Source organism: Salvia miltiorrhiza, chromosome 2 (genome assembly GCF_028751815.1).
Source record: "Salvia miltiorrhiza cultivar Shanhuang (shh) chromosome 2, IMPLAD_Smil_shh, whole genome shotgun sequence".
NCBI lineage: Eukaryota > Viridiplantae > Streptophyta > Magnoliopsida > Lamiales > Lamiaceae > Salvia > Salvia miltiorrhiza.
In genome coordinates, this window is record NC_080388.1 from 3,335,422 (window position 1) to 3,347,119 (window position 11,698).

At 37.2% G+C, this 11,698-nt stretch overlaps 1 protein-coding gene across 1 annotated transcript; it reads left to right on the plus strand.

Annotated features, from left to right (window-relative positions):
* Positions 1 to 1,494: 1,494 nt before the first annotated feature.
* Positions 1,495 to 10,916, plus strand: LOC131007843 (uncharacterized). The gene is made up of 3 exons (XM_057934757.1): positions 1,495 to 3,732; positions 7,888 to 7,954; positions 8,353 to 10,916. The coding sequence occupies exons 1-3, from the start codon at positions 1,604 to 1,606 to the stop codon at positions 10,834 to 10,836; spliced, it is 4,680 nt and encodes a 1,559-aa protein (XP_057790740.1). The 5' UTR covers positions 1,495 to 1,603; the 3' UTR covers positions 10,837 to 10,916.
* The last annotated feature ends 782 nt before the right edge of the window (positions 10,917 to 11,698 follow it).

Genomic DNA, 11,698 nt, shown 5'->3' on the forward strand with positions numbered 1-11,698 from the left:
GTGATCCACACCAATTAAGTACAACTTTTTTACCCAAAAAAGAAAATGAGCCTATTGGAGTGGGACAACCCAAAAAGGAAAATATGCTTATTGGAGTGGGACGGAGGGAGTATTTATTTTCGTTTGTCCATAAACATTGTGTCTTTTTTATTTTTTAGAAACTCTCTTTATACTTTAAACCTCATTCACATTCAATATTAACAAAATACTCACTTTTATAATTTGGTGGTCAATATTATCATTTAACACTAAAATCACATCTTTCAACTATTTTATTAAGCCATGTGCCTCCACTTCACCACACTCTTTGTGGATGGAGGAAGTATTTGTTAAAATACAACAAAAAGTGTACATATACATTTATTATGATAATTAATAAGGTTATAAATTACTCCCTCTTATTCATTGTATAAGTCGTGCTAGCTATTACACAAAGGTTAATAATATTATCTTTTAATTATCAAAATTAACCTTAATCAATGTTAAATTAATCATTAATTCGATAATGATAAATTTGGATAACTTTGTTTAAGAATTTGTAGTGAGAAGAGGATAATAAACGTTTGTATTATATTACTGTTTAATTGGTTATCGGGTTTTGGATAATCCGTTAATCGAATCGAAATTTTTGGGTTTGGGTATCCAATAACCGAATTTTTTGGTTATCGGCTCGGTTTTGGGTATAATTTTTAGAAAAATTTCGGGTATCGGTTAACCTGATAATCGAAATAACCAAAAATTATTTAATAAATTATTTAATATATATATTACATACATTTTAATTATTAATTCATTAATTAATTTTTTTAAAATCAATTCTTAGCTAAAATAAAATTATGATATATCTAAATTATAAAAATGAGCTTTAGTCTAGTGGATAAATTGCTTTATGTATTTTTTGGAGACCAGGGTTCAAATTCTCTATCTAGCAAATTATTTGAATTTTAATTTTTAAATCGGTATTTCGGATACCCAAATAACCTATCTAGCAAATTATTTGAATTTTAATTTTTAAATCGGTATTTCGGATACCCAAATAACCGAGCGGTAACTGAACTCCTAAAACGGTTCGGAAATGGTTAGTGAAATATGGCAATTTCGGGTTCGGGTAACCGAGCGATAGCTAGTATTATATGAAATAAATGACTGTCAAAATCAATAAATTAGTCTATTTAATAAGGTTAACTTTGGAAGTATTTTCCAAAACGTCATATAATTTATTCAAAAATGAATTGGATAGAACTACTTTTATAACTCCGGTTTTGACCGAGTGTCCATGTGTCTTGGACACTCGGTGTCCATTTAGCATTTCCGAAAAAAAATATATACAATACTTGAATTTAGGAGTTATCTTTACTTCTGTTTAGTAAAGTCCTATTCTTTAGGATTTTTTGTGAAGCGGCCTTTTATTTAGATTAGTTGAACTATTTTTTTGTTTTCAGTTATGCTTTTCTTTGGAAGGCTATTTAACACAACACCCACTTCGTTTATTTTCAATCAAATTAATCTGCTTTTGCACTTATCATCATACACATTTTTTATTCATCTCATCTCTTCGAAACCTTCTGCAAAATTATCGCATAAAAAGAAAAATACAGTGAGAATGTGGCGGAATCACGCTGCCATGATTTTGGGAAGAATTATCTCCAATTCTTCATTCAATTCATCCACTCTCCCCATTGCTTCGTTTCTTGTCAAACCCAGATTCAATTTTGATAATCTCACCCACCAAATTAAATACTTCTCCGCCTATCCCAGATTCGATTTTGGATCTATACGTGAGCCCAATGATGCCGTCGCTCTATTTGGGGAGATGGTGAGGACTCAACCACGCCCATATGTTACTGTTTTCAATAAATTGTTGAGTGTTGTGGTGAAGATGAAACAATACTCTCTTGGCCTTCATCTGTTCGACGAAATGCTTAAGAGAAATGCTCCTGTAAATCACTACACGTTGAGTATTGCAATTGATGGCTGTTGCCGACTGAAAAGACCTGATTTTGGGTTTGCCATCTTAGGCATTTTTTTCAAGCGTGGGTACGAGCCTGATGTTGTAACCTTTAACATTCTCGTGAAAGGCCTTCTGTTGGTTGGAAGGATTCCAGAGGCAGCGAAAGTGTTGGGGAAGCTGTCGGCCTTCCATTTATGTGAGCCCAATGAATATACGTATAATACTATAATTAATGGATTATGCAAAGCTGGGGATATTCTCCAAGCGATTGAGTTGCTCTGCTTATTGGAAAAGGGAAAAGGGAGCTGCAAACAACCTGATGTCTATGCGTATAACATAGTCATTGATGCTCTATGCAAGGAAGGAAAGGTGGACGAAGCTCTCCAACTCTTCTCCACTTTGGGTGATAAGGGGATTTCACCCAATATTGTGACATATAATTCAATAGTTGACGGGTTATGCAATCATCGTAGAGAGGATGAGGCTGAGGACATTTTTAAGAAGATGATTGTCTGCCCAGATGTGGTGACGTGTAATATCTTTGTGGATGCTTGGTGCAAAGATGGAAAGGTGGAAGAAGCCGAGCATATGTTGGTATCTATGAAGGAGATTGATGTTCACCCCAACATTGTCACATACAATGCATTGATTAATGGGTATTGCTTGCAAGGGAAAATGGATGAAGCCGGACGCATTTTCCAACTGGCAGTGAACTCTGGAATCAAGCCCAATATCATCAGCTACAATAGATTGATGAACGGCTATTCCAAAATGGGGCGAGTCGATGAAGTTTTACGTCTTTTCGCCATAATGCCCGCCAAAAGGTTAGAGCGCAATGTGGTTTCTTATAACATAATGCTGCATGCCTTATTTTGTGAAGGCAAGTGTGAAGACGGCTTGAAGCTGTTCAAAGAGATGGAAGCTCTACAAGTGTCTCCGGATATCAAGACTTACAATATCTTGTTGGATGGTTTGTGTGGAGCTCATCATATTGCTGAAGCATTTTCAATGTTGCATACCATGGAAGATAAAGGCTTCATTCCAGACATAGTAGCATACAATGCTCTCATTGAGGGATTGTGCAACGACAACAGAGTCGGAGAAGCAAAGGATTTGTTTGACGAGCTTCCATCCAAAGGTTTGCAGCCTGATGTCATAACATATAATATTCTCATTGGTGCACTTTGCAAAGAAGGGCATATAGCGGAGGCTAAGGATATGTTCCATGAGCTTCCATCCAAAGGTTTGCAGCCTGACGTCAGAACGTATAATATTCTCATTGCTTCACTTTGCAAAGAAGGCCAGATAGAGGAGTCTAAGGATCTGTTCCATGAGCTTCCATCCAAAGGTTTGCAGCCTGACGTCATAACGTATAATATTCTCATTGCTTCACGTTGCAAAGAAGGCCAGATAGAGGAGGCTAAGGATCTGTTCCATGAGCTTCCATCCAAAGGTTTGTTGCCTAGTGTCATAACATATACAATCCTTATCGGTGCACTTTGTGAGGAAGGGCAAATAGAGGAGGCTAAGGATTTGATGACGCAAATGGTAAACAACGGTTGCTTGCCTAATAGTGTGACATACAATGTTTTCGTTCAAGGTCTTCTCAAAAGGAACAAGATGCATGATGCTATACAACTGTTGGAAGAGATGGATTCAAGGGGATTCACACTTGACAAAACTGCATATTCGATGTTGATCGAACCTATGAAAAGAGAAGGTAGAGATAGCGTTCTAGTTGATAAGGTTAAGAAATTCATACCAAAGGACTTCTATTCTAGGTAGGTGTTATGTTGTGTTTGAAGGTCAAGAATTATTTCAATAGAAATTAAGGGGAAACTACAATTGCTTATTTGTTTATTTAATCTTGGGTTAATTGCCGGAAAAACCATATACTTTTTCGATTTTTGGTTATTTCCCATGACAAAAAAAGTCTGAACAGAAATCCCCATGAATTGAAAACTTAATTGTAATTTTCCCCCGCGTCCATTTTCCGGCGATCTCCGATGGAGCTCCGATCCAACGTGGCATAATTCATTTCATCTGTCAAAATAAATTGATGACTAGGCAGCCACATCGCCGGATGACTAGGCAGCCACATTGCCGCCGCCTGTAACCCAAATTTCTGAAAGAGGCGAAGGCGGCGGGCAGAGGTTGGAGGCAAACTGGAAGAGGAAAGGGGAGGGCGAAGGCGGCGAGGCGAGAGGGCAGAGGTTGGAGGCGAGACGAGGGCGGCGGAAGTGGGAGCCGGGATCTGAATCAGTTACCCAAATTTCTGAAAGAAGCGCCGCAGATTTGGTTCTGTCTCCCTCCCCCTGCTTTGTCAAGCAATGAGCCCTAATTAATGAGAATAGAGACGAGCGACCTGGAAGAGGAAAGGGGAGGGCGGAGGCGGTGTGTGGAAGCGGCGAGGCGAGAGGGCGGAGGTTGGAGGCGAGATGAGGGCGGCGGAGGTGGGAGCTGGGATCTAAATCAGTTCTCTCAAAACTAATTGTCGTGCCAACTGCCAATCGCCGCCGGCGTCGTGGAGTCACGAGGCTCGGGCAAGGCGACCGTTGACTGGTTTGCTGGCGCCGGAGGTCGAGGTGACGGGACTCAAAAAAGCTTCACTATTGCCGCAAAACTCCAATTCCCGGCGATGACACGCTGGAAATCCGATTGCCACCTCGGATTCAATTTGGGGAAAAAATGGACGCGGGGAAAAATTACAATTAAGTTTTCAATTCATGGATTTCTGTTCAGACTTTTTTTGTCATGGGAAATAAGCAAAAATCGAAAAAGTATATGGTTTTTCCGGCAATTAACCCTTTAATCTTTATGTTATGATGATTTAAAATGCTTCAATTGTGTAGTTTTGATGTTGCTTCAATAATTCTGCAAATTGAACTTTAAGTTTTGTCTCATGCTTTACTACATTAATATGGAACAATAATCACCATTCTCGCCTTTCAACTGCTCTCGATAAGAAACAGATTGAATACCTTGGAGGAAGGCCGATGGCTTGCTCGACTTGATAACCAACACTAATATTGATGGAGGTAGCAAAGAAGCAGCAGATCAAATTCACATCTGCAGCTCACGCAGCTGAAGATGTGATTGAATCACACATTGTCATGGACGGTGGTTGTTGGAATTGATTGGAGAAGGGTACTTGAATTAATGTCTTAGTTGACAGGAATCTTGTTTTTGTTGGCAGACATCGATCTAATGGGAAGATTAGGAAGTTTCTCAGCCTTAGATTCTTGAGCATTATCATAGATTTTTGAGGAAGCTTAGGCTTGAGAGATTGATCCACTTGGAAGTGATCCCTCTGGATATTGGAGAAATCATCTGTGTGGCTGGATCTCAAATTTCAGCAGTGAAAATAAAAGGTGGAAGAAGAGATACTAAGGATTGGATTTGTTGAAATTTCTTGGCGAAATGGTCGTCAGATTATCTCTATGATTAAGAGAGTGTTTGGCTGAGATTGTAAGCTCTTTAAAACAGGTTATACGGAAGCATGCTTGGTCCCGCTTATGGGATCAAATCACTACGTTCTAAAAAGAAATATTTGAGTATCAATCTCATCGATATCATCGATCTCATACCAAATCCCATCAATTGAATCACTTTTTCGAGAAATACGAGACATCTAAGTCATACAAGTAAAGAGATCTATTCATTGATAAGAAAAGGAAAAATCGTGAATGGGGGTTGGATTGATGATAAAATAGAATCCTAGGTCGCGAACAGTGATTCGATTGATGACGAAGAAAGAGAATTCCTGGTTCAGTTTGTTTAAGAGCTTATAAGTTCCTTCAAAGTATTTGGCAAAATAAGTTTCTCAATATAAAAATAATTTCTAAGAGCTTATAAACTCCACAAAAAATAAGTTCATTTTTTCATAAGCAACATTCATTTTACAAAAATAACTCAACTATATTTTTTTTATTTTCATCATATATCATTCTAATTTTATCTCTCTTCGATTTTCTCTCTCTAACTAAAAATTCTTTCTCTAATTTATAAATTCAATTATCCAAACACTTTGAGAACTTATAAGCTCTTAAGAAACTGTACATCTTATAAGCTCTTTAAAATATGCTTAGCCAAACGCCGTCTAACTCTTCGTAGAGAATTCCCATTTTTAGTTATTGTTTTTCAATTGTCGTAAAGGAAATGAAAATGTAAATTTTGCTATGTTTAATTTTATATTTGGTATGAATGGCTTTCTTCCGCCAAGTTCATCAATAAGTTATATATATATTCCTTTCTTTGTAAAGTTCATCAAAGAAATATTCTCCTACACTTGTTCTCCAAAATAATCATTCTCCCCAAATATTCCCTCCTTGAACTTGTTGGAAATTTGTTCTTCCTCGAAAGCAACACTAACGTAGGTGTTATTGTAATTCACACATCTTGATTCACAAAGAGAAGAAATGTTTTAGGGAAGGAACGATGGCTTTAAGAATTTTCGGTTGTTAAGTATTTTTTTTTTGTTACAATTGTAAGCACATTCTGTCTTCATCAAGATAATCAAGTGCAGCTCAGTTGACCGGAAACAAGTAACCAACGAATTTTGTCAATCATGCGTAATAAAAATACTCAATCATATATATTAATTTAGAAAATAATGTGTTTGTCAATCATGCGTAATAAAAATATTCAATCATATATATTAATTTAGAAAATAAAATTACACATTCATATATTTTATCAATCATGTGTAACTTCTTTCTGAAAGAATTTCTTTGATATTGTATCGCGGAGGTACAGTGGCCCCAACACGAGACTAAATTTTAATAAGACTTTCAAGTTAGAGTAGTCTTAGCCAAAAACTTCTGAAGGTTTGTAGCCTATTTTTAAATTGGGTTGAACCCGAAAAAGTTCTTGGGCCCAATTCACTAGATTACGGGCTTTGGGTTCGAGCTAGGCCAAATTGAATGTTGTCGTATATAAAAGTGGTCAATTTTACATTCATTACTCATGAGCCCCTTGTATTGGGCAATACTCTTTATGACATAATCATATACTATCATCGTCCATTAAGAGTATACTATTTTGGGTTCGACACAGATATTTTAATAAAATTGTTGATAGATATGTTTTTTGTTGATAAAGGGTTCCAAAAAATGAGTAGTTGTGATTAAAATTGAGTGTCTGGTCAGATTTTAAGATGCAATTTTTTATGTTAAATTCATTAATCATGCAATTTTTTATATTAAATTCATTTATCTACGAACAATTTTTTTTTAACAAAAATAAAAAATCATAGCTAAGGTAATACTCCTACTATGTTATTTCGTTTTCTTTAAAAAAGTCCTTTAAACAATGTCACAATATTCCTCTAATATTTTATAATAATTATACAATGTACTATAGGATAATACTATTTTTTATTTCCTTTCCATTTCCTCTTTCATTTGTGTTTTTTTTTTCTCTTCAATATTTTACTTTTTTATTTTCATTTTACCTATTGTCGTATAATATAATGTACTATAATGGATCATTGTGCACCATATATGATATTATTTTTACAAGTTTAGTTATTTATTTATTTTTATGTTTTTATTTTGTGTTCGTTGATTTATTATTATATATTGTCTTATAGTATATTAATAAGTTATGATTAATGTGCGCATCGTATGACATTATTCCTATAATTTTAGTAATTTATTATGTAAATTACAAATTCAATCAAAATATTAACAATTTTTTATTTTTTTAATAAATGTGTAAATTTGCACCTCACACGTCTCTTTTTCCTGAAGACGTGACAAATTCAATCAAAATATTAATCAATGAAGACGTGACTTGTGAAAAAATTTGCCTGATTATCAAGGGGCACCAGCCTGGCTCGTGCTCGGAGCTCCTGCACGTCACACGTCTCTTTTTCCTTACACAGTGCTGTTCTCCCTCACACGTCTCTTTTTCCTTACACAGTGTTGTTCTCTCAGAATCCTTGCCGTTAAGGTTTTTCCGAAGCCCTTTAGTTTGTTTTTGCCTTCAACGGGTTTTTCTTTGGTTTTTTCTTATTTTTGTTGTTTTTTCGTTTTTTCTTCTTTTTCCTCAATAAAATTTCAATTCGGCAGTGACTTGTGAAAAAAATAATAATTAAAAAGAATTGAGAAAATATAAATGATGAAATTCTAGGTACCCACGCCAAACTCATTTTCTATTGTAGAGAAGATTACTTATTGGCAAACGTTGCTTTAATTTGAGCCAAACTCGGATATTAATTATGAAAAGTCATAATCATAATCATTATTTTAGAAAATAAAGTACTGGATAAAATGCTTTTGCTTTTCAGCGACTCCTCAAACGCGATTACTCCATCAACGGCTGAGATTTGATCAACAACATCCAACGGCTCACCATGAATCGAAAAGCCCAGATCTACTTTGCCTTTCTTCCCCAGCTAGCACTGCGAATTCCCCCAAACTCGTTTTTCAGTCTTCTTCTCACAAAACCCTATCTCTCCATCTTCAACAGCGACCTTCCCCAATTCTTCAGCTTCCAACTTCAGCGGTCACAGCTACAAAACTATCCCAAGAATGAGGTCGAACTCCGCCGCCATGTTTCTGGGTAGAATTTTGTCGAATTCTTCATCTAAATTCTCCACCTTTGCCATCGCTTCTCGACATTATCAATCATTTCTTGTACCCAGTTTTAATTTTGATAATGCCAGCTGCCAAATCAGACAATTCTCCGCCTATCCCAGATTCGATTTTGGATCTCTGCGTGAGCCCAACGATGCCGTCGATCTATATCGGAATCTGGTAAGCACGGAGCCGCTTCCTTCTGTTAAGCTTTTCAATAAACTGTTGAGTGTTGTGGTGAAGATGAAAGAATACTCTCTTGCCCTTGATCTGTTCGACAAATTGCTTAAGAGGGATATTCCTATAAATCACTACACGTTGAGTATTGCGATTGATGGCTGTTGCCGACTGAAAAGACCTGATTTTGGGTTTGCGATCTTAGGCCTTTTTTTCAAGCGTGGGTACGAGCCTGATGTTGTAACCTTTAACATTCTCATCAAGGGCCTTCTGTTGGTTGGAAGGATTCCAGAGGCAGCTAAAGTGTTGGGGAAGCTGTCGGCTTACCAACTGTGCGAGCCCGATAAATATACGTATAATACTATAATTAATGGATTATGCAAAGCTGGGGATATTCTCCAGGCGATTGAGTTGCTCTGCTCATTGGAAAAGGGAAAAGGGAACTGCAAACCCGATGTCTATGCATACAACATAGTCATTGATGGTCTATGCAAGGAAGGAAAGGTGGACGAAGCTCTCCAACTCTTCTCCAGTTTGGGTGATAAGGGGATTTCACCCGATATTGTGACATATAATTCAATAATCGAGGGGTTGTGCAATCATCGTAGAGAGGATGAGGCTGAAGACATTTTCAAGAAGATGATTGTCTGCCCAGATGTGGTGACGTGTAATATCTTTGTGGATGCTTGGTGCAGAGATGGAAATGTGGAAGAGGCCGAGCATTTGTTGGTATCCATGAAGGTGATTGATGTTCACCCCAACATTGTCACATACAATGCATTGATTAATGGGTATTGCTTGCAAGGGAATATGGATGAAGCCGGACGCATTTTCCAATTGGCAGTGAACTCTGGAATCAAGCCCGATATCATCAGCTACAATAGCTTGATGAACGGCTATTCCAAAATAGGGCGAGTCGATGAAGTTTCACGTCTTTTCGCCATAATGCCCGCCAAAAGGTTAGAGCGCAATGTGGTTTCTTATAACATAATGCTGCATGTCTTATTTTGTGAAGGCAAGTGTGAAGACGGCTTGAAGCTGTTCAAAGAGATGGAAGCTCTACAGGTGTCTCCGGATATCAAGACTTACAATATCTTGTTGGATGGTTTGTGTGGAGCTCATCATATTGCTGAAGCATTTTCAATGTTGCATACCATGGAAGATAAAGGCTTCATTCCAGACATAGTAGCATACAATGCTCTCATTGAGGGATTGTGCAACGACAACAGAGTCGGAGAAGCAAAGGATTTGTTTGACGAGCTTCCATCCAAAGGTTTGCAGCCTGACATCATAACATATAATATTCTCATTGAGGGATTATGCAACGACAACAAAATCGGAGATGCAAAGGATTTGTTTGACGAGCTTCCGTATAAAGATTTGCAGCCTGGCGTCATAACATATAACATTCTCATTGGTGCACATTGCAAAGAAGGGCAGATAGAGGAGGCTAAGGATCTGTTCCACGAGCTTCCATCCAAAGGTTTGCAGCCTGACGTCATAACGTATAATATTCTCATTGCTTCACGTTGCAAAGAAGGCCAGATAGAGGAGGCTAAGAATCTGTTCCATGAGCTTCCATCCAAAGGTTTGCAGGCTGATGTCATAACGTATAATATTCTCATTGGTGCACTTTGCAAAGAAGGGCATATAGCGGAGGCTAAGGATATGTTCCATGAGCTTCCATCCAAAGGTTTGCAGGCTGACGTCATAACGTATAATATTCTCATTGCTGCACTTTTCAAAGAAGGCCAGATAGAGGAGGCTAAGGATCTGTTCCATGAGCTTCCATCCAAAGGTTTGTTGCCTAGTGTCATAACATATACAATCCTTATCGGTGCACTTTGTGAGGAAGGGCAAATGGAGGTGGCTAAGGATTTGATGACGCAAATGGTAAACAACGGTTGCTTGCCTAATAGTGTGACATACAATGTTTTCGTTCAAGGTCTTCTCAAAAGGAACAAGATGCATGATGCTATACAACTGTTGGAAGAGATGGATTCAAGGGGATTCACACTTGACAAAACTGTATATTCGATGTTGATCGAACCTATGAAAAGAGAAGGTAGAGATAGCGTTCTAGTTGATAAGGTTAAGAAACTCGTACCAAAGGACTTCTATTCTAGTTAGGTGTTATGTTGTGTTTGAAGGTCAAGAATTATTTCAATAGAAATTAAGGGGAAACTACAATTGCTTATTTGTTTATTTAATCTTTATGTTATGATGATTTAAAATGCTTCAATTGTGTAGTTTTTATGTTGCTTCAATAATTCTGCAAATTGAACTTTAAGTTTTGTCTCATGCTTTACTACATTAATATTGATGGAGGTAGCAAAGAAGCAGCAGATCAAATTCACATCTGCAGCTCACGCAGCTGAAGATGTGATTGAATCACACATTGTCATGGACGGTGGTTGTTGGAATTGATTGGAGAAGGGTACTTGAATTAATGTCTTAGTTGACAGGAATCTTGTTTTTGTTGGCAGACATCGCTCTAATGGGAAGATTAGGAAGTTTCTCCGCCTTAGATTCTTGAGCATTATCATAGATTTTTGAGGAAGCTTAGGCTTGAGAGATTGATCCACTTGGAAGTGATCCCTCTGGATATTGGAGAAATCATCAGTGTGGTTGGATGCTCAAATTTCAGCAGTGAAAATAAAAGGTGGAAGAAGAGATACTAAGGATTGGATTTGTTGAAATTTCTTGGCGAAATGGTCGTCAGATTATCTCTATGATTAAGAGAGTGCTTGGCTGAAATTGTAAGCTCTTTAAAACAGGTTATACGGAAGCATGCTTGGTCCCGCTTATGGGGTCAAATCACTACGTTCTAAGAAGAAATATTTGAGTATCAATCTCATTGATATCATCGATCTCATACCAAATCCCATCAATTGAATCACTTTTTCGAGAAATACGAGACATCTAAGTCATACAAGTAAAGAGATCTATTCATTGATAAGAAAAGGAAAAATCGTGAATGGGGGTTGGATTG

Bases quoted from the DNA above. Each gene is read 5' to 3' on its own strand.
- LOC131007843 (XM_057934757.1), top strand. From the start codon at position 1,604: ATGTGGCGGAATCACGCTGCCATGATTTTGGGAAGAATTATCTCCAAT. The intron at 3,733-7,887 runs GTAGGTGTTATG...TTGTTCTCTCAG, and splicing joins CCAAAGGACTTCTATTCTAG to AATCCTTGCCGTTAAGGTTT. The intron at 7,955-8,352 runs GTTTTTTCTTAT...TTCCCCAGCTAG, and splicing joins CTTCAACGGGTTTTTCTTTG to CACTGCGAATTCCCCCAAAC.